The following is a 27,406-nucleotide window of genomic DNA, read 5'->3' as shown; positions in this document are numbered from 1 at the left end:
AAAACGAGTAAAAAGCGATTCCAACAAGAGGCGGCGCGAGGGATTAATTTAAGCCGAATTGACCCTAAAAATATCACTAGATTATCATTAGCGACTTGCCTCCGTCGGGGCTCCATTAAGAATGATTATGATGTTTCCATGAAAATCTTATGTAATATGTTCCTCTTCCGTGACTTTGTTGACTCACCCGGGGCCTCGTTCGATACTTATTTTATTTGGCGCGGGTCAGCTGATCCACCAAGCCGTTAATTTTGGGATAGCTGTCGACGGAGCATGCTCGCAAAGTGCTTTTTAATTTCAGATAATCATGGATTACACACGAAACTGGAATGATGCGTGCTAACTATAGTCATCAATTCTTGTCGTTAACGTTTGCAATATGCAGAGTTATACTGTTACAGTTGTCAATATCACAAATTTTAACGGATAATCCGCGCAATAAAATATAAAATAGATATTTTTCGCATTTATTGTCAATCATGTATAAATAAATTAAAATTTAAAAAAAAATTTTCATACAAAGCTTTCTGTTGGAGAGAAAGAAAATTGATTTTTAAATTTAGAAATTATTGTATGTGTGTGTGTGTGTGATTATTAATCAAATAAATTTTATTGAATACAATATGTATTCTATTTTCATATTTATATTTTAATATAAATGTATTGCTCGAGATTTAAATTTCAACAAGGTTATTAAAAATTACTAAAGCTTGAAAAATTGTGTTTGAAAATATATCATCACAAATGTTTTAATTTTCAAAATCAATTTTCTCAAAAACAAAGCCTCGTACGAAAAAAATTTAATTTACATCTTTGTTTAATTTTTGGAAAAGAAACCTTCTCTATTGTACCACACGTCCCTATTAATTCTATATATTTGAGCATATCTAGATATGTGCATAGATGTAGACTCTTCGAAAATAATTTTTTTCAATTAGTCGTGAAAATCATGAGTTGTCATCAAAAACAATGAACGGCCGCCAATAAACTTTTAACAAGATCGTTACGCCCGCATCTCTCGGAGACGAGAGTCTTTACGACGCTTCCTTCCTTCCTTCGCAATTATATCCAAGTCTCTTCGCGGATTATACGACTTCGAGGTTTCCCGTCCGCGACAATTTATACCGCATATTCACAGAGTGCAAGAGGCGCATCATCGGTCCTGGTTTACACCTAACCAGGCGATATAACCCAATCGTCCGAGTTCGTTAATTTTTTTTTTTTTTTTTTTTTTTTACGAAAAGAAGAGAGGAGAGAAGAAACGACGATCGCACGTGGGATTCGTCTCTCGCCCATGAACCGACCAGTCTTTCTTCCTCGCGCGCCGCTTTCTGGATTGCCTTGGGTCGCCTGCCTCTCCCGGTGCGCGGGTTGCCCGACTAGGCGTCCCGGAGAAGCCCGTTGGAGTTATCGTAATCGTTAACGAGACTGCTGTCAGCGTCGTAAGACACCCGAGGGTCCCTCGCCATTAACCTTCCGCTAACAAAGGCATTGCCACGTTCTTCGCTCCCGGTGCACCGAACCCGCTCCCTTCCTTATTTATATGCATAACTCAAAAGAGGTGTAATGAAAATTTCACGGTCAACTCGATTACAGGCGATCGCCGTCGTATTCCCTTCTCTTCGTCCAGCCTCGCCCCTCTCTCTCTCTCTCTCTCCCTCCCACACATTCCGGTCTCGCTCGCGCTCTCTTCCTCTTCGTCTCGCGCCGCTTTTGATCTCCTTCTCTCTTTTTCCGCCTTTCGTACATCAGCGACTTGTCCGATGCGTCCGTCTCTCTTCGAGAGACCATAGCACTAGACCTTCGCAGCCAGAACGACGGCCTTCCTCTCGTTTTCTCTCTTCTCGTCTGTTCGCAAAGGAGGAGGAGGGAAGAAGAGAGAAGGAGAGAAAAATGAGAGAGCAGTTCTCGCACGCGGAAAACGATTTCTCGCGCGGTACCTCCGCGTGTCCGGTGAGTGATAAATTTTCCACGCCGATTATTGATAACGATTATCCGCCGCGCGCGGATAATAAACTTTATCGTAACGACGACTGACAAGTGCCTCGTCGATTAAAGAGAAAAAATATAAATGATAATGAGGGGGAGTATACGATCTTTTCCCTAAATTATCGCTCCCATAATGATTCTCGAGACTGCCGTCTAGGTAGTACTTTCCATTTGACTGCCACACGACGTGGATAAACGTTATCCTGATATTAATTTTTGAAATGTGTCCGACGTGTGTTGCTGATGAAATTTGAAAGACCCGTCAATTTATGATATTCGCACTGAGAAAAAAAAATCTGAGTGCATTAATTAGAAATCTGATAGATTCAACCAGTATGTCTGTTGAAAAATGGAGACAAAGAATTCTTTTAGGAATTACCAGATGAGTATGATAATTTATTTCTATAATTATAATTATTTATAATTATAATTAATTATAATATAATTAATTATAATTAATTATAATATAATTAATTATAATTGATTTCTTTCTATTAAATGTATCAGATTTTCTTGGTAATAATAAGACTAAATTTGCTAATGAAATTCAAAAGATCCGTCAATTTGTGATATTTGCATTGAAAAAAAAATCTGAGTGCATTAATTAGAAATCTGGTAGATTCAATCAATATGTCTGTTGGAAAATGGAGACGAAGAATTCTTTTAGGAATTACCCGATGAGTATGATAATTTATTTCTATAATTATAATTATTTATAATTATAATTAATTATAATATAATTATTATAATTATAATTAATTTCTTTCTATTAAATTTACCAGATTTTCTTGGTAATAATAATACTAAATTATATATAATATAAATTTAGTATTATTATATTTTGCTGTAAATTTAGTATTATTATACAGGGTGTCCCATTTTAATGCCCCACCCCAAATAACTTTCTTATTTTTAATTTTAGAAAAAGATGTTTCAGACAAAAGTTGTATGGTTTCGAGGGGGACATAAGATGGTACCATTAATTTGATCTTGAAGAGTCACATGAAGGTTACGTGAAGATCATTTTCAATTTCTTAAATGGAACACCCTATATATTTTTGCATATTCTTGTAGCTTATCTCGAGAGCTTTCCAAAACACTATAAATAAACATTTTTTCATCAAGTACTTTTCGAATTATGAGGCTTGAAGTAATTTCCTAATTTTACATAAACCATAAAATATCTTGTAAAATATTCATTTTTCGATTATCTTACCTTAATATTTTTATGTACAAAATAATGAGAGGAATCAATTGGTGTAAAGAAAACATACAGTTGTTTTTAAGAAAAAATATGGAATTGTTAATTGCAAATTACATATTTTTTTCTTAAAAACAACTGTATGTTTTCTTTGCACCAATGGATTTCTCTCATTATTTTGTACATAAAAGTATTAAGGTAAGATAATCAAAAAATGAATATTTTACAAGATATTTTATGGTTTATGTAAAATTAAGAAATGATTTCAAGCCTCATTACTCGAAATGTACTTGATGAAAAAATGTTTATTTATAGTGTTTTGGAAAGCTCTCGAGATAAGCTACAAGAATATGCAAAAATATATAGGGTGTTCCATTTAAGAAATTGAAAATGATCTTCACGTAACCTTCATGTGACTCTTCAAGATCAAATTAATGGTACCATCTTATGTCCCCCTCGAAACCATACAACTTTTGTCTGAAACATCTTTTTCTAAAATTAAAAATAAGAAAGTTATTTGGGGTGGGGCATTAAAATGGGACACCCTGTATAATAATAATACTAAATTTACAGCAAAATTACAGCAATTATATAATAATACTAAATTTACAGCAAAAATGGCATCACTGTGTCCATGTGTAATTAATATAACAAGAAGTTTTATAAATTCAACTAGAAAATATTAGCCAAATCCTTGTAGTAAAGTTTGTTAAATGTTCTAGTTGTAAGGAATCGAGTCTTGATAACTAGAAACTCTGCTTGGCTTAAAATATTTTCTATCAGATACGTCTTGTTGATAGAATCAAACAATTTTTCTCATCGCGCTCTAAGAAAATATACGCATAATTCATTATTTTTGTTAGGAATTCAGTAAATTTCCCCTCGCTGAAGATTTAATTATCAAGCCAGGCACGCGCGACTTATCTTGACAAGTAATAAAACGATAATTTTGTTTAGAACGAGGTATCCCGAGATAAGTATTACACAGACATTACTTACATAACTGTAACTTGCGAGGAGGATAAGAGAATCGCGTTGAAGTACAGAGTCCTGGCACAATAGTAATGGGCATAAGAGCGAATGGTAATTGAGTTAACGGGCTACGTAATGGGAGATTCAGCGTGTCAAACCGTTTTGTAATCGCTTTACGAGCCGCTCTTTGACGTTTCGCATACCGTTCGCTGCGCGGAAATGAAATATAAACGCGCGTTGACAACGTGCGCGACATCGTGACGTAAAAAAAAAAAAGAGGGATGCTCGAGCGCTTCTCTCTTGACGCTGTCAACGCACAAAAAACATTCTTAATACGCGCGTCCGTACGTCTACCTCTATTATTATTTTTTTCAACGACGGACGAATAAAACGAGGATAAATACGTAAATATACGCGTCGCGCAAGATTGTCCAATTTTCATACGTCCCAGCTTTCTCGGTTTAATCCACGACAATTTACGTCGCGTCTCCTTAAAACCGCGAAGGAGCGAACCGCGGTGAACCGCGCAATCGCCGCGTAGAATGCATTCGAAAAAGGTTGCGGAGAGAAAACGCGGGGTTGTGAGATGATGCCAGCAGGTGATCATCGGCGGGCATCGCGGCGGATCATGATTCCATCTGAAAACAATAAACGACCCGGAGGCCGCTCCTGGAACAGGACGGGGGAAACTTAGGCCGGCGTCGAGTGAAAGTGTGCACAATAACCATCCTGGTTCCCGCTCGTGTCTGCGAGGGGTGGGGGGGAGAGAGCGGAGGGGTTGGTTTCACTTTATGCAAGATTGCGCGCCGTGATCTTTTCCACACCGGCCGACAGGAGAAGGGGGAATTTTGTAAGTTTAAACTACAATAATTAGCGGCTGCGCGGCCGCTAAAAGTAATTATACGAATGAACGGGGGGGACCATTAGTCTCTCGCGAGAAAACGCGAAATAACGTGAGAAGAATGCACATATACTCGTGAAATCTCTTATCGATGTTATGTAAGCCGCGCGTCTCTGAAAGCAGCGGAAGACAAGATATCGGAGCAGAAATTCTAACCCGTCGTGACTCGCGATGCAATCCCGGCTTGGATGGTCGCGAGCGATGCTCGTCTTGGTCTGATGCGATATTAATAGATTATGAATTTCACCGAGTCCATTTAATCGATGAATTTTGTAAAAATCATATTATTATGCGAACAATATCGCATGTAAAAAGCATGTGAAATTGCATAAAATTGCTTTAATGACGGAATTACAAAATTGTACGTATATAAAATTGACATATTCTCTTTTATGTGATTGTATTTTATTTAACTTGAATAATTGAAATATTTTTAGGTCACTTTAGATGAAAAAATTAACCACAACAAAAGTATTCAAAACTGTATTTGATAGAAATTGCCTTTTAATGTAAAGAGTATAATTCTCCTTTTTATCAGGAAAAATGTCAACTTTTAATTAAATTAAATTTTAATATATAATATTTTTTTTTTCAACTCACACAATTTCTATCTTTTTCGTGTCATCTCATTTTGCTACATCATCAAAAGCAACAGAAATATTTAGCTATTCACGTTTGATAAAATACTCTATAAAAATTGCAAATTTATAAAGTAAAATATATACATAAAGAAATCTAATATTTTTGTAATTTTATTACATTTTTAAAAAATTGCCAAATTAAACAAAAAGTTTTTCAACTTTAATAAAAAATCTACTCTTTTCTTCAAACGCAAGGGTAACTGAGGAATAACTGGTAACAGGATAACTGAGAAATGTTTGTGAGAAAATCTCGAAGATGTATAGTCCTGTCACTCTCACGCATGATTTGCGTAGCTCTATTATGTCTTCTTATTCAATCAAAATACGTAACGTTAAATCTTCATTTCTTTCCATCCAAGTTAGCTCCAACGAGAAGAAAAGTCATCCATCAATCAATGATTTTTACAATTAACGCATACCATCGTAGATAGCCCGCGCTGCCACAGCTGTTATTATGTAACAACGGAATTACACAGTTAGACACCCACTGAATGGCTGGCGCGCATCTGTCTTTATCAAGCGAGGAGTAGGCCGGCAATAGAATCCGGTAGTTTCATTTCACTATTACGCGCAACAATCCAAACGTCTCTGATTGATTCCCTTGCTCCCGAACTAATGAGCATCGATGCTACAACGATGATGTAACGCGGCCGAAAAAAACAGTGCATCCGAAACGATCTCACAATACACGATTGCATAATCTCTGAATACATAATGACAAAATCTCTTTCAATTTCAGGTGTTCTTTATCATCTCGTACCTCGATATCGCAGAGATGCACAAATATATAGCGCGTATATTATACATTATCAAAGTACTTTTGTAATGAAAAAAATTTGAAAATTTAATATAATGACAAAATATCGTCTTCACTGTCATTTTCTCTTATATTTTTCACTTTTCATCTAATTACGTCAATTATCAAAATGTTTCACGAGAAAGAGCGACGCATAAATTTCGTAAACATAATAATAATATTCGAGTAACGAGAAAATATCTACCTATAGTGTATAATCGTGGAATTAATAATACTCGAGAAAAGTACTCATTGACCACCAATGTAACGAGTAAAACTGGGGTCACAATTATACAAATTGCCTGATTAGATTAGAAGAGGGGACCCTTATAATATTTCAAAGCAACTTCGTATTTGAAAACATTCAGTAAAACAGTGCATCCGAAACGATCTCACAATACACGATTGCATACTCTCTGAATACATAATGACAAAATCTCTTTCAATTTCAGGCGGTCTTTATCACCTCGTACCTCGATATCGCAGAGATGCACAAATATATAGCGCGTATATTATACATTATCAAAGTACTTTTGTAATTTAAAAAATTTGAAAATTTAATATACCGACAAAAATATCGTCTTCACTGTCATTTTCTCTTATATTTTTCACTTTTCATTAATTACGTCAATTATCAAAATGTTTCACGAGAAAGAGCGACGCATAAATTTCGTAAACATAATAATAATAGCCGATTAACGGGAAAATATCTACACAGAGAAAAATGTATACTGTATTCAAGTAAATATTATTTATTTTAAGTATATCATAAATTTGTATATCCGCAAATAAATCATAAGTTCACCACAAGCATTAAATTTAATTGAATATATTCTGAATTTTAGTAAGTGCAGTACTTTAGTCAAGAATGTTAAATTAAAACAATTTGATTTGCATACTACAAGAGTTGACGTAAGTAAGTTTGATTTTTCTTTGATACAACTTTACAATATTCTCGAAGAGAAAATAAATTCTTCTTTTGAGTACGTGATGATGAGATTTCCTAACACTTGTGATATTTTAAGATTATTATCGAGAATATATTCCTTGTTGAAGAAAACTATTACTTAAAAAAAGAAAAATAAATTGAGCAATCGCTTTTTCTGGCAGTAGAATGATATTTTTGTCCGTGTACCTATAGTGTACAATCGTGGAATTCATAATACTCGAGAAAAGTACTCATTGACCACCAATGTAACGCGTAAAACTGGGGTCACAATTATACAAATTGCCTGATTAGATTAGAAGAGGGGACCCTTATAACATTTCGAAGCAACTTCGTATTTGGAAACATCCAGTAACGACGCGCATGGTTCGGTAGTTGATTAGATTTAAGAGAATGCCCCGTCACCTGCACCGTTGAAAGGAGACTAGGGCCTCAGGAACGACGGCGGTGGGGAGGCTCGCGGAGAGAGAGACAAGGTGGAGAAGGGGGGAGAGGGAGAGGGGGATGAAGGGTGGTGAAGGGCGAGAGGAGGTGCCGAAGCGCGGTGCCCGATCGTGAGCAACGAGGGGCCCGGGCATGAGGCCCCAGCGATCACTGACCGCTTTCGCCGATCCCTGCCGCCAACTAGCCACCTTTCAGCGGCGCAGCCATCGGGGCATCCTCCTGCTTAAGGTCCATTCACATCGTGTCGCTAATCAAACCCGATAAAAAACGCAAATGACTCCCCCAAAGTCGTAGAAATTGCCTTTATCGGCACGGGACCGACTACTGCGAGATTATAAACGGGATTTATGTAATTGCCGATAATGAAATCGTTAGGATTAAGAATAGCGATATTTAATCTTCTTAATTTGAGGACTCTATCGGCGGATTAAGTTCGACTGCGAATCTAAAAGGGAATCGTTATCGATAATTAGAAACACGCATATTCACTCTGTCCGTCTCTCGTAAATTTTGAGTACATAACGAAATTTTCTCGTAAATTAAGAATGATTGATATATAATCTCGCCCCGAAGATTAAATCAGGTTTTCGCGCTGGGCAATGGGATTTTTTTGCGCACGTTTATATCAGCCCGCGTCTGAATGGTTACAGTAATTGACGCGGGAATGTAATATCGGCCAAAAATTGCGTCTCGATGGAAACCGACGAAAATAATCTCCGGGAATGAAGCAACCCTTTCCCGGAAGAACTCGAGATATTTGTGTAATGAGAAAGAATGGCGCGAACTTTCGCCGAGGTAATCGAGGTAGTTAGCGGGTTGCAGTTTCGTTTTACAAGCACATGTGATACATGGTTAATCCGCAAAACACCAGACACCCGTGGAATATTACGCGCGCTTATAGACTGCTGAAATGCAGTCCACCATTGGCAATTACCAGACCAACGGAGGGAGAGAACTCGACGGAAGAGTGAAATATAATACCGATTTAAGGCTCGCGGCCTTGGTAAGGATCCCGTAATAACGATCAATGGGCAAATGGGTGATAAAACGTACGTTTAATTGCGAAATCGGAATAATTCGCTCCCATTATCGGCAATAACAATGGTGAGGATACAATTTTCTTTTATCGTCCTTGCCGAATGTGTCATTACGCGTCCCGTCCAACGGATTAAAATATGCGTCACGAGCGAAATTAAGCGAATTATGAGAGAAAAGGAAAAACGATGAGAAATGTTTATAATCGCTGATGATCGATTTCAACGAGTTAACGCGAACGTTGTTTATAGTCATTTAAAGCTCGATGAATGGGGCCTGTTGGATCGCTGATTTAAGCGATGATGATGTATTTCAAAGGCCCTTTGCCAAGTAGGGGAACCCTACTTTGAGCAGGTAAAGGTAACAAATCACTCTTCAACGACGGGAGGGCAAACTGCTAAACACTGTTTTCTGAAAGGCGGGGTTCCCTATAGGAGACCACTTGACATGGTGTTGCACACAATTCCTAACACAATGCATCAAATCGTTTCACGATCAAAAGGATAAAAGTGTGTAAATTTGAAATAGTAAAGAGATAAAATGGTTATAAGAGACCAATTCGGATTCTATAAAAGATTAAGATGCTCGAAAACAAATGTTTTATGCAATAAACGAGATGTTTAATAAATTTGACATTATTTCAAGATTTGTAAATATTAATTATAATATTTTTTTTCTAGATTATTATATTTTCTAGACTTATTATATTTTTTTTTTCAAGATTTGTAAATATTAATTATTATATTTTTTTCCCCTGCATATGATATTGTAGGAAATTTCAAAAACGAAATTTAGTTTAAATAAAAGTCCTTCTAAGAAAGACGCAATAAAATTTGCATATAAATCAATATAACTGTATTATTTGCATATACATTTGCATACAGATTTATAACTGTATTATTGTATTACGCTATTAAATATTAATTAATTTATATAAAATGCAAATCACAGGGCGATATACGGTTTCACGAGTCGGATGAGCAGGGAGGGGGGACAAGCGCGGCGGAAATCTGTAAAAAGTATTTGCGAAGCGCGGGACAAGCGGAATACGAACGTAAACGAGATTCGCACAAAGGCATCGAGCAAACATTCTTTTTCGAGGTCCCATTCTACATGACAGAATCGTAGAAACGACGTGAGAACAGATGACGGCGCGGTGAGGTTTCGCGAACGAATCGAACAGCAATACGATGAAAGAACGAGGAGAGAAGGGAAGAGGAGAGGAAGATCGACAGAAGGGAAAAAGGGTGGAAGGAATGAAAAAGAGAGAAAGAGAGAGGGTACACAGGCGAGGGGGGAGCACGAGATGCGGGGGGGGAGCGCGCGGGGAGAAGGAGAAAGAAAGAAATGGGAAAGATGCGCGGTGGAAAAAACGGAAAGGAGAGAGACGAGGAAATAAGAAGCGCGGCGAGCGGAGCGAGGGGGATGAAGGAGGCTGCAGATGCGAAGGAGCCACCGTAAGGACCCGGAGAGTGTACCTGTCTTGTTTTTATAGGCTTGCCAGAACGTCGGGACCCGGGTACGCGGACGACGACGACGACGACGACGACGACGACGACGACGACGACGACGAAGACGAGGACGAGAGGAAGACGAGGGGAAGACGAGCTTGGTGGGAGAAGAAAGGACGGTCGGTCGGGGAGCGCGGTGAGAGGACCGGTACGGGAAGGCCGAGCGGCGGGGAAGGACGACGGACCGGGGGCCTACGACCCGGCAACCAGTCCTGGAGGACCGTGGCCCACCGGAGCCCCGCACACGCGCGCGTCGTAAAACCGCGTCGCGGTAACTTTTCGTCGTCCAAAAGAGATTTTTTCTCACCGGCCGAGGCGATAATCTCGGGGTCATCGACCCCGCCTCTCTGCTCTTTCTTCTCCGCGAACGCGTCGTTACGCGTCCCGCGTCCTGTTAGCGCGTTTCTACGCTCGTGCGAGACGCAAATTACGCCGAGGATGAAACCACCAGGATCGTAGGGTCGAGCGACGACCGAGGAGGAATGGAGAGGCGCGCGCGAGTGATATGGATGACGCGAGGTAAAAGAGAAGGATAAAAGTTGCGCGACGAGAGAGAGAGAGAGAGAGAGACCTAGTGGTAATTTAAATGGATCGACGCCCCGGTTTCGCGAGGCGCAGCGGCGTTAATCGAGACTGAAGAGCGGCGAGGGAGGGGGGGGCAGGGAGATTCCACGTTGATGGAGCATTAGAGGATCCGCGCGGCGAAAAGATGCGGGGTAGTCCTGCCTTCCTCGCCATATTGCTGGGCACGATATTCGGCGTCCTCGGCGCGTCTCTGAGCAAGGCGCTCAGGTACAAGGCACCGGACGAGTGTAAATGGATCACGACCGGCGACGCCGAGGATGACGTGTCGCTCGTATGCCGTTTGCGCACCATCAACAGCGAGCTGGAGAACACCAACTTCAGCGTGATACAGCCGCAGCACACGGTGCGCCTGCGACTGGAATGCAGCGACGCGCTCTTCTATCAGAGCTCGTTGAGCGCCGGCAGCTTCCGGCCGTTGGTCGAGCTGCGCGAGCTCGTCATCGAGTACTGCAAGATCGGTAACCTGTCGGACGACGCGTTCAAGGGGCTCAGGGAGCTGCGGAATCTCACGGTGAAGACGCACAACACCGATTGGTCGGCGATGGCGCTCGACGTCTCCGCCGGCGCCTTCACCGACGAGCTCCGACAGCTCGAGAAGCTCGATCTCGGGGAGAACAACATGTGGAGCATCCCGGAGGGCGCGCTCTGTCCCCTCGTCAACCTCGAGATTCTGAACCTGACGAGAAACCGGCTCAGGGACATCGCGAGTTTCCGCTTCAACGCCGCGACGAGATGCCTGGCGAATCTCAGGGAGCTGGATCTCAGCAACAACAGCATCGAGTCGCTGCCGAGCGCGGCGTTCTCCGGTCTGACGAGGCTGCACACCTTGGATTTGCGGTGCAACGCCATCGGCTTCATGGCGGATCGCGCGTTCGAGGGCCTCTCGTCGCTGGCCATCTTGCGGCTCGCCGACAACCGTCTTGCCAGCCTGCCGCCCGAGCTGTTCGGCGACGCTCGGGACATACAAGAGATTCACCTGCGCAATAATACCCTGAGCGTTTTGCCGCCCGGATTGTTCAACGATTTGGAGCAGTTACTGGTGCTGGATCTTTCGCACAACGAGTTGACCGCGGAATGGGTGAACGCGGCCACGTTCAGTAATTTAGTGCGTCTAGTGGTGCTGGATCTCTCGAGCAATCATATCGCGCGGCTCGATCCGACTGTCTTTCGCGATCTGTACAGTCTGCAGATTCTACGGCTGCAGGAAAATCTGCTGGAAGGTCTAGCGGAGAACACCTTCTCGGCGCTCTACAACCTGCATACCTTGGTGCTCAGCGACAATCGGTTGACCATCGTAGACGCCACCACGCTAAGTGGTCTCTATGTACTCAGCCTCCTCTCGTTGGACAACAACCGGTTGCACACGATACACCCGAGCTCCCTGAGAAACGTTTCATCCCTGCAGGACTTTCATCTTAACGGTAACCGGCTGACATCGGTGCCGGACGCGCTGAAGGCCACTCCCCTCCTGCGCACTCTCGACCTCGGCGAGAACCTCATCTCCGAGATACCGAGCGGCACCTTCGACCACGTGGCGCAGTTATACGGGCTTCGTTTAACCGAAAATCATATCGGCAATCTCACCAAAGGCGTTTTCGATCGTATCAAAGGTCTCAAGATCCTCAACCTCTCGCGTAACCGCGTCCAGCACATCGAACCCGGGACCTTCGATGAGAATCTCAATCTACAAGCGATACGACTCGATGGCAATCAATTGATCGATATCTCCAATCTCTTCGCCAAACTGCCCAATCTCGTCTGGCTAAACATCAGCGACAACAGGCTCGAGTGGTTCGACTACGCCATGATACCGACCGGGCTGCAGTGGCTCGACATACACTCGAACGAGATCCGCGAGCTCAGCAACTATTACGAGATAGAGGGGCAGCTGCAGCTGAGCACCTTCGACGCGAGCGACAACAAGCTCTCCGAGATCACCGGCAACGCGATTCCCACGAGCGTCGAGGTACTGTTCCTCAACGACAATCTCATCTCCAAGGTGCAGAGTTATTCGTTCTTCAAGAAGCCGAATCTGACGCGGGTCGATCTCAAGGGCAACCAGATCCGGAATCTCGAGCCGTACGCGTTGCGCATCAGCGCGGTGCCGCCCGACAAGCCGCTGCCCGAGTTCTACATCGGCGACAACCAGTACCTCTGCGATTGCACGATGGAGTGGCTGCAGCGCGTTAATCGGCAGAATCAGACGCGGGTGCAGCCGCGCGTGATGGACCTCGAGAGCATCTACTGCAAGCTCCTGTACGATCGCGAGCACGTGTTCGTGCCGCTGGTCGAGGCTTCGCACTCGCAGTTCCTCTGCAAGTACGACACCCACTGCTTCGCTCTGTGCCACTGCTGCGACTTCGACGCGTGCGACTGCGAGATGACGTGCCCGTACAACTGCACGTGCTACCACGATCAGTCGTGGTCGGCGAACGTGGTCGACTGCTCGAACGGCGGCCACGCGAGCCGGCTGCCCGAGCAGATCCCGATGGACGCCACGCGGCTCTACTTGGACGGCAACGATCTACGGGTCGTGTCGAGCCACGCCTTCATCGGTCGCAAGAAGCTCAAAGTCCTGTTTCTCAACTCGTCCAACATCGAGATCGTGCAAAACCGATCGTTCAACGGGCTGCGCGACCTCGACGATCTACACCTGCAAGATAACCGGATACGCGAGCTGCGCGGCCACGAGTTCGAGGGGCTCGACGCGCTCAGGCACCTACACCTGCAACGTAACCGCATCGTCGTGATCGGCAACGACACTTTCGCGTCCCTGCACTCCCTGCGGCTTCTACAGCTGCAGAACAATCGTCTGACGAATCTCGCGTTATGGTCGCTACCGGGCGCGCTCGAGATCAGGCTGGCCGGGAATCCCTGGTCCTGCGAGTGCGACTACCTTCGGACTTTCCGCGAGTGGACGCACGAGCCGAACGTCCGCGTCTTAGACGCGTCCGCGTTGCGCTGCGTGTACAACGTGACGGAATTCGAGACGTTCGGCGACGAGGTGTTCGCGGACGACGAGTTCGGCTTCTCGGTGAGCGCGCGCGTCAACGGGAACGAGAGCGCTTGCTCGGACGCGATCAACGTCGACGACGACGCGCATCGCAACTACACCAAGACCATCATCGAGAGGCAGATACTGCAGGATTATCTGCCGCTGCTGGTGGCGACCCTCGCCAGCTCCCTGGTCGTGATACTCTTGTGCCTGCTCGCCTTTGTGTACCGTCACGAGCTGCGCGTGTGGTTCCACTCGCGTTTCGGGGTGCGGATATTCTATCGGGGCAACGAGATCGACCGGGACGATCGGGACAAGCTGTTCGACGCGTTCGTGAGCTACAGCTCCAAGGACGAGGCGTTCGTCGCCGAGGAGCTGGCGCCGGTCCTCGAGATGGGCAACCCCTCGTACAAACTGTGCCTGCACTATCGGGACTTTCCGGTCGGCAGCTTCATCGCCGATACGATCGTGCAGGCGGTGGAATCGTCGCGGCGCACGATAATGGTGCTGTCGGAGAACTTCATCAAGTCCGAGTGGTGTCGCTTCGACTTCAAGTCGGCGCATCACCAGGTGCTGAGGGACCGAAGACGCCGGCTGATCCTCGTCCTGGTCGGCGACGTGCACCAGCGCGACCTCGACCCGGACATCCGACTGTACTTAAAGACCAACACCTATCTACAGTGGGGCGACAAGCTCTTCTGGGAGAAGCTGCGATTCGCGTTGCCGGACGTGCCCAACAATCAGCGAACGACGCAGCAGCGGACGAGGCAGCAGCCGCCGCCGGTTCGACGGCAGCACAACAACAGAACGTCCAACGGATCGCGCACCGTGTCCGTCCATATATGATCCGTTTACCCGCGGCGTGTGTCAAGTGAGTCATTCGTGTCGAGCGGAACCAACCAACGGAAGACTCGCGCGCGAGGAGACGAGCCTACGCTCGACAATCTTTCAATCTCTCAAGACGGTGCGGCGTGTGTGTAAATAAAAAAATCCCGGAGGATCCGTATGTATAAATAAAGCGTGCCACGTGTACATAGACGTGTGTGATAAGAGCGATCTTCGGATGCTATCTCTCTCTGCGGGCGGACCGCAGGCCAACCCCAGGTGTATCATGCGCGACACGTAGAATCTGTAAATTGTTGTCGGGCGGGGATAATTGAAACGAAATCGTTGTGTAAATAGAATGTCGCCAATTACGAGCGAACTGAGAGGAGCCGCTACTCGGCTCACGTGCGACGATTGAGTGCGACGGTGCGTAAGTACGTATGTGAACGTGCGTGTGTGCGTGTATGTCGCGATCAAACGAGAGATACGCGGCCCGTCGCGTGTACTTGAAATTCGTTACTTCTGGGCGTCCCCCGTTGCCCGAGAGATCGGCCCGGCCGATTATTATCGATTCGACTGTAGCGCGAATAATTTCACAGTCGATCGGCGGACCGTGCTCCGGATTTCTCGGGACGAGTGTCGCGTCGTAAGAATTTTAATTTTGTCGACAGCTGTGTGTCTCGCATCCACGATCAGCTTCCGCAGTAAAATATCGCTTAAATATCAAACCGACGCACCTGTCCGACGCAACACGGCCGTATCAAGGGCCGTATCCTGGCTCGAGCCACACGCACACGCACACAGTGATACCACTTCCTAATTATAATTATTATGTATATTTAATCGTGTTTTCCCACTCTCTGGTTGATGACGAAATTTCATCCAGCAATAACGAGCTTAACGAGTGTTTCTCGGCGGCAGAAGCGTTTGATAACGCTTTACGGTGATAATGGAAAATATTTTGGGGCCGGACATTGTAAAGTATTATATTTTAGCGTTATTTATTTTCGTTCGAATCGATAAAGAGACTTTATGTACGACTTGAGTGCGCCACGTTTTGTAATGACGAGTGAGAAGAGGAAGATACGGAGACAGTGTAACAAAGTTCGCTTGCCGTCGATTAATAATTAATTTAAGAAAATGCATAATTTACGCGCCGCGCGCGAAATTTCCATTTGAATTCGACGGTCTCATTATTTGCCGAGCAAACGTGAATTAATAGACGGGATTAATTAAACTTGCACACACGAATTCACACGTGGGACACATTTATAAATTGTACATGTATATTTTTATAAACGTATAAACGATGTGCTCGTTCTTTGCACAGATGGCTCAATCACATCCCAGTAATAACTTCAGCATTAAGGAAACGTCATATATATATATATATATATATATATATATATATATATATATATATATATACTCGAGAAAAAGATAAAAGGAATTTTACGTGACGTATCTTATCCTAAGTGCGACAGTCGAATTCAAAGTGCGCAAGGAAATTGAACTGCTACTACAAATATTCGAGATATAATGTACAAACGTGAAATCGTTCTTCTTTAGCTTCCCTCGCAAGCGGTTATCATGTTTCGCAAAACTATTCGACGCACAACGAAAAAAAAGATATTATTTTAGAATAAAAACTATGACTGAATAATAAAACGTTTCTCTTTTTATGTTTTTTAATAATTCCTCTTGCTTTGCATTCTTGCCTCCTCTCAGAAATGCACGCCAGATTACGTTTCCAATCACGTCCTGCAGATTTCCGACAAAATTTTCATTCGATATAAGTCACTATCACAAAAATTTCTATAAACACGCCGATTCAAATAGCTTCGTATTCTACGCAATATTAGTTTTTAAATTGCGCTTTCCGAGGTAAAATATTACTTTCTTTAAACGTATTTGTGTCGAATGAAAGAGAGAGAGGAGAGAGGAGAGAGGAGAGAGAGAGAGAGAGAGGGAGGGAGGGAGAGAGAGAGAGAGGGAGAGAGAGAAAGAGAGAGAGAGGGAGAGGGAGGGAGAGAGGGAGTGAGAGATATCAAAGGCGCATTAAAGCGAATTTACAAGCGGTATGCAGAGCACTTCCTCATTTTCAGTTAATGCAATAAAATGACAAAGCGGTATACGCGATATTCAGCGGCATGACAATTAAATCTACCATTTCGATGCGGGCTTTGTGCGCCATTTTCTGAGGTAGCTCGAGAACAAAACAATACTTTATGTTAATCGAGTCACGTCTGTATACACTGTCATCACGTCTTGTTACCGTGGCATCAGCGGAATAAGTAATATCTACCCAAGGATAACGGAAAAGATATCCTTGTAATAAATTACTCAAATTCAAATAATCCGCCGCGAAAAAAAAAAAAAAAAAACACGAAACAATAGTGAAGCTGAACATTTCAATTATCTAGTCGAGACAAAAATTCCTACATTCGACGCAGTCTAATTCATACCCGAGAGTATCGTAAGAGATATAAAGCCATGTGCAAATAATTGCCGGTTTCTGTTACAACACGGGGGTAGAAGAGGTGGCCTGCGAGAAAAAAATCTAACTTGTCAATTATAATCTTGGCGATCTTATCGCACGACGGCACGCAAAGACCCAGCTGCGAAACTAAATGAGCCACGCAGGAAAATTGTAGCTACGTGGAAACGCGAAATTGCTCGATTGCGACGTAATCAATGTGCCAACGTGATAGAACAGAGGTGCGATTCGATCGACGCAAGAAATAATGTGGTGCACTGAGGGAAAAATTTTTTTAAATCAAAATAAATTTTATTTTCTTGAAACTTTTACTTGAAATGGAAGGAATTGTTTATTTCGTAGTTTAAGCAAAAGCATTTAATTTTAATTTTAAATATGCATACTATATGTTATACTAAGTACATTATTTTCATTTATACATTTTTTATATTTAAATACTATTTCCGTAAAACATATACTATAATTTATTGAATTAAATATATTATTTTTTAAAATTAAAAAATGCATTTTGATAAATATTTTGTAAAATTAAAATAAAAATATTTAATTAAAAATTATATTTTTTTAAGCATATGTAAATAAATACTTAACTTGAACAAACAGACGTTTTACGAATACAAGTAAATACGTGATTAAGTACCCACCGAATAAATAGCTTTCTTGAGTTAACTAACATTTTTTTATTTCAAGATAATTTTTCCCTCAGTGTAGCGTTGACAGACGTCGAGGATAGCCGCTACTATATCGCGTCTCTAACGGTGTCACGATAATGCAACGAGCGAAAGAGAAACGCAGAGTCCCACCCTACATACCGGGTATATAAATTATTTTGCCGGGGCTATTTTGCGGTCTGGCTAATAGCTAAACGCGAAATTTGCCCGTAATCGCATTGTGCTCGTCGTTTCGCGGCAGCGATCGTAGGTTGCGTCTCTAACATTTAGCCTTAGGTGTTTTCCTCACGTCGAGCGAAGGGAAAGATGGATCGATCGCTCGTGATGGACGTTCCCTGGATGCGAGAAGCCAACGCAATATCGATTTTATCGTCACGCGCGTGACATTTAAGCCGACTCGGCGAATTATTTCCGACGAGTAATCAAACTAATCGGCCTCGTGATTAGATTATTCGATATCTATTTACCGTAGCACTCAGCTGTGTTAATCATCCGGGAGCTCTCATTTGGAGGAAATATTATCTTGCGATATGGAGAAAAGTTCGCGGAAAATTCTGCAAAATCGCGACACCGGTTTCCACTGGAAAAATCAGATGGCGAGGGCGCATCTCGGGCCAGTAACCAGAGATCAACGCATCTATCCGCCGATCCTGTTCTGCCACTGGTGTAATTAACAACTTCTTAACAACATATCACGGGTAAAACATTCTTTGCTCTCCGTTGAAAACTCCTGGCCAAGGCGGACTCGTCAACCTCGAGTCCCCTCGAGTATAATTTAACGTACCGAGAAAAATTCGAGATACCGCGCTCCAGTCCTTGCGACTCGCGAGCGAGCCGAGAGCGAGAGAGAGAGGAGGAAATTATACGGATGGAAGGGCGAGATCGTAAGATTTCAATGGTCCAGATCCACTCCAAGCGCGCTTGTGGGCGCGAAAGGAATCAGGCGTGTCTATCTCGTCGGGATAAATAATGAACCGGACGAAAATCGTTCTCAAACGCGCAGTTTAATAACGGAGATTGCGCAAGGAATTTATAAACCTGTTCCCACTTTGTTCTCGTTTATACAACTTAATAGGACACGACGGTAGCAGCGCCGAGAAATTAGCGAGACGATGGAATCTGCAAAGTTAAGGCGTAAAATTGATACGTTTTTTTTTTTTTTTTTATCGCATACGAATCGACAAGAACAACGGGCAATAATACATATAACGCGATAAAAGAGTCGATAATGGAGGAGGGTAACGGATTCGCGGATAAAAGCGGCGCGAGTAAGGAATTTTAATGCGTGTAAAGTCGCAGAGACCTTCGCTAAGGAAAATAATGAATTAGGAGCGATGAAACGCGCGCTTATTCCTTCATATTCCGCCTCTGCCCCCCCACGTTTTCGCAGCTCGCTAACTCGTTCGCTCAAGCAGGCTCCCCGAGAATGCGGCCTGCATGCCTATCGACCCCCCTCCCCCGCACCCTCCCCCTGTCCCCTGCTAATCTGGTCGCCGATGCTTTATGCGGTATAACGGAATTTCTGTTTGCGCTGCCGGCCACAACCGGCACCGGTCATCGTCGTCAACGTTGTTGTTGTCGCGCGAATCCCGGGGATTCTCGCGAATCGATATCTGGCGATTCGATCGCTGAGCAGTCGCGTTTGTCACGACTCGTCAAAGAATCATCCAGGAAGCCGATGCGGGATCGCGAGGAGACATTACGATTAAAATCCGAGCGAAGCTCTCATCGAATCACGCATCAGGCAATCGCGTCATCTCTCCCTCGTGTAAAAGTAAAAAATAAAATGTTAATTTTAACATTGTTCACATGTCCCAGAAAGTCTACTCTTTTAAGTTAAAATTATTCATTTGATTACTTATTGACAAACTAAAAATGTTAAGGATGTTTTGTACCTACCACGTCGATTCAAATGACAAAAACACATGTCTAGTTTAACATTCTAAGAAAAGTTAAAGTAAATCTTCAAATAATCTTGAACTTTAACATACAAAATAATCCAAAATTAAAGTCAAATGTTTCTATTACAAATAATTTAAGTTAAAATAATTACTATTATAAATTAATGTCCTACAACAATTCTTACGAGTTTCTGTAACTATTTTTTCATGTAATTTTTAATTAATTTGTATGTTATTTTTACATTACATTTAAAGTCACAATAGCAAAAATAAATGTGAAGAATTGTGTCAATTATTTAACACTTTTAATTTGTCAATAAGTAACATACGACGAATGAGTTATTTTAACATAAGGATGTTTTGTACCTATTCAAAATATTGAGAATTTGTATGAAAATTGTACAGAATGTCCTTACATATGTTTAGAATCTTCAGTACAATTTTTAAATCAATTCACTAAAGCGTTCACAAGTTGTAAGGATTTTAATTTGCACCGAATTAACATATGTTCTTATGGGAAACGTACAATCACGTCGATTTAAATGACAAAAACACATGGAAATAATATTCAGAATTTGTTGAAAATTTACAAAAGTTTAGATACAGAGGAAATGTTTGGCCAAATAATATTATACGAGTACTAACTGGTTAAAAAGATATTAAATATAATTTAATGAAGTTAGCCACGTATCTGTCACAAGGCGAAATTCTCTGCCAAAAGTTAATCATTACGATTAACAAAATTCGGAACATTTCAATTGTAATATTTCACACAATTTCTCATACTCAAAATACACCAAAAGTGAATATTCGTCAATATTTTCAGCTACTTTTTGTTGAGATTGTTCATACAAAACATCCTTAAATAATTGACACAATACTTTACATTTATTTTTGTTATTGTGACTTTAAACGTAATGTAAAAATAACATACAAATTAATTAAAAATTACATGAAAAAATAGTTACAATAACTCGTAAGAAATGTTGAGAACATTAATATATAATAGTAATTATTTTAACTTGAATTATTTGTAATAGAAACATTTGATTTTAGTAAATTTGATTATTTGTGCATGTCAAAGTTCAAGATTATTTGAGGAATCATTTTAACTTTTTTTAGAATGTTAAACTGACTTTGAGACATGTTGATTGTTTAAAATGATTATGTTAAAAATACTCAAAATAATATTTCTAAAAGATATATACAAAGTGTTGTTATAAAGTTGACATAAATGTAACACATGAAAACGTTATAAAAATAATAACATATAAGTTTGTATGTTAATTTTACATTAAAGTACTAATCAAAACGTGTACAAACGGGTAACACAAGAAAATTTTAACATATGGACGTACAATATTTTTACTATGTGATTACAAAGTCGGCGACAGGACGATTGTGATAATTGCGACATAATCTCATGATTACGATTAGGATAATTCTCGAGGTCTCTTCTCCTCATCGCAAATTTATCTCACGTGCAATCATACATCTTATGTACACGCGCATTTCCCTTTTTCGATGCAGTAACTAATCGCGCACCTGTCTAGATATCGAGAGGAGATTAATGAGAAAAATAAAACGAGAAAAAGGGAGAAGTAAAAAAAAAAAAAAAAAGAAAAGGAAAGAAAAGCCGCGCCTTCAATCACACCGGTCCCACGTGTCGGCTGTGAACTTTACGCTCGCGCAAACGTTGTCCGCGTTTAGTTTAGTTATCGCGACTGGGAATTTAGTGTCCTGTTTGCATTGTATCGCGAAGCGAATGCATATATATTTCACACGTGTGCCATGGCCGCCGCCGTCGTGTAGCGGCCTGCTGATTATGCGAACCTATGCTATAGTCGGTTATCCCCTTGCATACGTGTACATAGTCGCGAGGGCACCGTGTAACATCATAATAACTCGCAGAAATCATCCGTGCTCTTTTGTGCGTGTTACTTTCAAATGTAGGCGAAAGAGCGGAATAATGACGTTAAAGCGCGCGACCCTGGCGGCTATGGTATTCCAGGTAATGACCGACAATTAATTTCGTCCCTTACTTACTCGGTCACAAAGAATATCGCGGCCATTGTGTGCTCGTCTCAAAGCTATTCTCGAAGCGCGACACGCATATCTCGCGTGCTCGATTAATGACTACTCTTGATATGAAAAAAAAAAAAGAAAAAAAGAACGCTGCATAAAGGTGCATTAATATAATAGCTCTTGACAATTTCATGTATAATTTACAAAACATTTTTGTGAAACACGACAAATTATTATATTAAATTATATTAAATATTATATTATATTAAATTAAATTATAAATATTAAATTATATTATATTAAATTATACATGAATATTTTTAATTATAAAAAATAAATATAAGTAATTATTAATATAAATAAAAAAAATAATTATAAATATATTTTCAATGTTTATAATTATTATATAAATTTAATTGATAAATTATTGTTTTGTTAAATTATATTATTGAATTATATTTTCTATGCGAAGAAAAATGAATGACGCAGTTGGAAATAATTTTTGTAAATATCGAAAATGCAATTTGAACGCGTTAAGACGTTGCAATTTACTTAGTAACTGTTTCGATTGCGAGCGCACGGCAAACGAGTTTCTAGTTTATCGTGTCAAACGCAATTAATCAGAAGCGCGGCGGATAAATTTCTCTCGAAAGCAGATATACACGTCGATTTCTCGTCATCGATGATGAAGTCAATCTTGACGAACGTTTCTCGGGTCGGCGGTATAGAGAAGGTATTTCGTGATTTCACGACCGCCCGTTACGAGACTCGCGCGAGCACGATAGTCGGATAAATGGACTTTTAACGAACCCCACGCGCGCGCGAACGCCGCGGATAATTCGATTTATTAAGCAAGTGTTGCCTCGTCCCGAACAAGCATCGCTAATATTGACGGAGGTGGATCTGCCTGTCGTTGCGGGACTGACACTGGCGGAAGAAACATTTCATGGCGAGAGCCGCGCGAAGGCTCGATCGATTACAAAGCACTTTCGCGGAACATTGAATTGGATCCAACCTCTTCTCGGTTCGACGAGAGAGAAAGAGGAAGAGAGAGGGGCAGAGAGAGAGAGAGAGAGAGAGAGAGAGAGAGAGAGAGAGAGAGAGAGAGAGAGAGAGAGAGAGAGAGAGAGAGAGAGAGAGAGAGAGAGAGAGAGAGAGAGAGAGAGAGAGAGAGAGAGATTGAAAATACAAGTTGCACCGACCGGTGACTTTAATCAACTCTTTGCAAGCGCAACTGCTCGAGAGGAGAATCGCGGGGCGTGTCGGAGCCATTCCCGGCACTCGTGTATGGTTACAAGTGCGGCATGGGAGAGACTTTCGTAATAATACCATAGGACCCCGTTGACACGCTCCGTTGCGCATTAAAGCCAGCTGACAATCCGCCAAACTTTTCGACATTTTCAGAGCGCCGTTCGCCATTTTCTTCGAAGGAGTCCACGGTATTTCCTTAACGAAAGTACCGAAGAGTCTGTTGAAATTTTCATCATCGCGGCACTCCATTCGCTCTTCTCCCCCCCCCCCCCCCCACCGTCCAATATCGCGGAAATTTTCTAGATTAGTTCTACCACTCTCTCGTATGTGTTAATTACGGTTTGACGTGTTTCATTCCGCCGAATATTCCGCTTCGGCGAAATTCCGGTTTCCTAGTTTCTGTATAATGTAATGCAAATATATGCGAGGACCGCCAGGATTATAGAGGATCAGTTACGCAGTGCGAATTGAGTTGATCCAATCAAGCAATGACCTGGCAGTTAAGGATTAACTCTCGCATCTTATTTAAAAATATCGCTATTCAGCCTAGATTTACAAACTTCTCTTACGTTTTATTTTATCGACCTTGGAATATAATATCGCTTTCAGACTTATTTTCAGGAGAAATATATTTGAAACACACTTAACTCTCGCGCGCAAATACGTGTCCTCGTTTATAACGTAATTTTATATCGTGTTAGAAATTCGAATGCGAGACGGGGGAGGCACCTTTGATCAAGGACGGGAATTGAAATTGACATAACAAGGAATTAAGTAAAACACTTTCGAACTGTGTCAAAGGCGTAACCGCGGAAACAAGAGCGCGTTACGTCTCGGTCTCGTCACTTTAATTGCATCTACAGATCCAAGTAATAGATGTGAAGTTAAGCCAACTTGCACAAGTTGATTCTCGCGCGATCAAAGCGCTTTCGTATGTAAATGAAATTATTTTACGTTTTCAATTACAGAGAAGACGCGCCATCATTAGGGGATAACAAGTTTCCGCTTCTACTAGATCGATTGTACTTTTGAAAAAATGTGCATTGCGCGACGCACGGTTGAAACATTCATACAAATAGTAATTTTTTTCAGGCGGATTTACATACGTATTATTGGCGCGCACGTCGAATGCAAATTTCGGCAAGTTGTAAAATAACTATAAAAGGGAGATGTGTACACCTCGGGAGACGCGCAGCAACCTCGTACACGCGAACGTAGCCTTGCGGGAAGAACATCTGCTGCTGAGAAAATGAGCACAGCTGCAAACGATCGAAATTCTCGAGCACAGCCATTCCGCCCGATTTCGTGTCACGCGCGATGGCAAACGCAAAACAATGAAACTTCTGGAGCAACGAACGCTCGTTGTGTTACTCGCCTGATACCTCCGATACATCTGTGACTGTCGATAAGATTGCTTTCAAGATAACAATCATCCCCTGTGTCAGTAGCAAATGTATAATTCCAGCTCTTCTGTACATCTTTTATTTTTCATAAAAAAATGATTCCCAAAGAAATGTCAATGTTATTCGTTCGATAATCCATTTTTTAAAAGGCTACTTTTGATAAAACGCTACTACAATTTTTATGACTGTATTACACAGTATTGTTTTATTTATCAAATTGCATTTGTATAAGAAAGTGACTTTAAATTTATAAAAATTTTGACTTTTTCATCAATTACGTCCTTTTAAATTTTAAGTGTTCAATTTTATATCTGAATTAAACAATCACAAAAATCTTTGAGTGCAAATGTTTATTCAAATTTGTTAAAATTTTAATTTTTTTATCATATTGTATTCCCACAATTTTGAATTTTAATCATTTAACCTAATATTTTAGAATTTATATAAAAAATTTACAACAATTTTTAGGAAGTTTTTATTTTTGTATTAAAAATAAGCTATATAAGATTTTATAAAAACATTCTTGTTCATAATTTTTTAAAAATTGGGAATATTTCTCTTTTTTTGTACAAAATTTTAATTACAAATCTTTTCAAAATTTAAATTATTTTAATTTAATTTAATTTATTTAATTTTAATTTAATTTAATTACGAATATTCAGAAATTTTTTCTTTCGAAAAATATTATTTTTCGCACATTCACCATAAAAAATCTGATTGTATTCGCCGCTCGATTTCACGCAATTGCGGATAGAGAAGCTCCGCAGCATAATCGCGGCTCACAAATCAAGTGAAGAGAGGAGAACACGAGGGTAAGATCTATGTCCTTCTGTGCATTAAACGTGCGATTTAACATTCGACTAAAGCAGGAATTAAGTTATACGCTGATTATGATAAGTAGGAATTCTGTCGAATGATTAATACGCATGCTGGTTGGATTTATCGGTATGCATCGTTGAAGATTCCATTGCGGTAGTAATTTTCGCGCAGATTTCCGCGCCGCGAGGATACTCGAGAAGAAAAACGGACAGCATCCCGACCCTGTGCAAGTGCTTCCAACTTGCGGAAACGCGAAGTTTATGAAGCTGCATGCGGGAAAATCATCCGGGAAAGTTTATAAATGATAATCAGACATGAATATTAATTGCCATACGACGCCGCTTGATGTAAAAATTCGCAGCCTCTCCCACATGTGTAAACATTTTCGTGATTTTATTCGTGACCATAAAATTCGCTTAATCCAACGGGGTAGTTCGCTCGGGTCTTATCTGGTCCTTTAGCGATCCTTCCCGTGAAAGAAGAGCATTTGATACTTTCCCAAGACTGCCTCGGAATGCGATTTCCATAATGAAATCTCGTATGGAAATGCCATCCATGGAATTTGAAACTGCGGAGAGTGTGTGACGCGATGAATCCTCGACATTTTTTATTCCATTCATTCCGCGCGACGAGAAAAAACAGAGAGCGAGGAAGATAGAACGATGTTTGGCACATCTGGCCACACGATCGTATTCGCTTCACCCGTCAATCGAATCGAATAATCAATGTTGCGATAGAAATTCCATGTTTATTTATAGGGACTTACGAGCGCGACGACGAAATTGGAATCTCTCGAGACGACCGGGGTCCTCTAAACTAAACGAAGACGGTGAGAATGTCCTTTTTTAATTTTAAAACGATCCCGAACGGGTATCCCTGCCGGACCCGCTGAATCGACAGACTTTATCGGGCTAGTCGGTAGATGCAGATCGATCCGATCCGGACGATGGGATTCTCGATCGAGTGATTTTGCAAAAGAAACATCCGAGTACACTTTATATTCCGCGAAGCGACTCTCCTCCAAGAAATTTTTCTATTCCGATAGCTTGCTTAAGTTTCCACAACGAAACTCCACTCGGGGGTTGGCTTTCCTTTTTCTCTCTCTATTTCCTCTCCCTCCCCTCCCCTCCTCTTTCCCTTCCTTTCTCTCGCGATAACATTTAACTCTGAAGTTTTATTACCATACTTTCGTCTGAATGCACTACATCAGATCGCGGTACCAGAAATCGCGAGTGAAACGATATCAGAAAATTCAAGACGCGGATCTTTGCGTCAATATGGCGACGGGCAATGTCTAACATGAATCTATGTAAACGCTCTTCGCGTTTTCTTATCGTTATCGTTCCAGTTTTCTCGAAACGAATCCTCGACTGCTATTTTAATCGCGAGGAAGATCGCAAGAAAAATTGCAGCTCGGAAAGAACAAACCCAATCCGAATATTGAACGAATATATATCTCTCGTGTTTCTCTCTCTCTCTCTCTCTCCCTCTCCCTCTCTCTCTCTCTCTCTCTCTCTATCGCTGAGGATAAACAATCGAAATAATAGTACATAGAGAGATTTGAAAAATTGTGCGGATGCATTTTCATCGCTTTTTCTCCACGTCGCGGACTCTGAAAATGAAAGTCGTTGCAGAATAACGATGACAGGCGAAACGCAAAAGTTACGTTATCCTTTCGAACACCGTCCGTCCCGCATCGAGATTTGTTTATTCGCGGGGCCTTTTGCAAACAACTCAAAGACGCTATTTCGCGCCATCAGCCTCAACAATAACCGGCAAAAAACAACGCGCGTAAATAAATCGACGCTATTAACCATTTAATGAACGACGTCGAGTCGCGGAGGCGCGGCTAGAAGATTTGACGGGCGTTTCGCAGCAAACTGCGGCGTAATTGTATACAGAGAAAATAGTACGGGGGGAGAAAGAGAGAAAGAGCGAGGGGGATAGATAGACAAGCATTGAAATCGGCGCGCGCGAAGCGCCGAGGGGTGGACGTTT

The 27,406-nt window shown here is 41.8% G+C and overlaps 2 protein-coding genes across 2 annotated transcripts in view; one reads left to right on the top strand and one right to left on the bottom strand.

Moving 5' to 3' along the window:
- Positions 1–27,406, bottom strand: part of LOC105253997 (lysine-specific histone demethylase 1A) — a 123,175-nt gene that overhangs the window by 41,450 nt on the left and 54,319 nt on the right. The gene's annotated exons all lie outside the window — the stretch shown is intronic.
- Positions 10,663–16,213, top strand: LOC105252428 (toll-like receptor Tollo). Its single transcript, XM_011259779.3, has one exon. The coding sequence runs from the start codon at positions 11,146–11,148 to the stop codon at positions 14,860–14,862; it is 3,717 nt and encodes a 1,238-aa protein (XP_011258081.2). The 5' UTR covers positions 10,663–11,145; the 3' UTR covers positions 14,863–16,213.

Source organism: Camponotus floridanus, unplaced genomic scaffold, assembly GCF_003227725.1.
Source record: "Camponotus floridanus strain SB8 unplaced genomic scaffold, Cflo_v7.5 scaffold125, whole genome shotgun sequence".
NCBI classification, from domain to species: domain Eukaryota; kingdom Metazoa; phylum Arthropoda; class Insecta; order Hymenoptera; family Formicidae; genus Camponotus; species Camponotus floridanus.
The sequence above is the reverse complement of the archived record's forward strand: the minus strand, read 5'-3'. Positions and strand labels throughout refer to the sequence as shown.

Excerpts from the sequence above, each read along its gene's own strand:
- LOC105252428 (XM_011259779.3), top strand. The coding sequence starts at position 11,146 with ATGCGGGGTAGTCCTGCCTTCCTCGCCATATTGCTGGGCACGATATTC.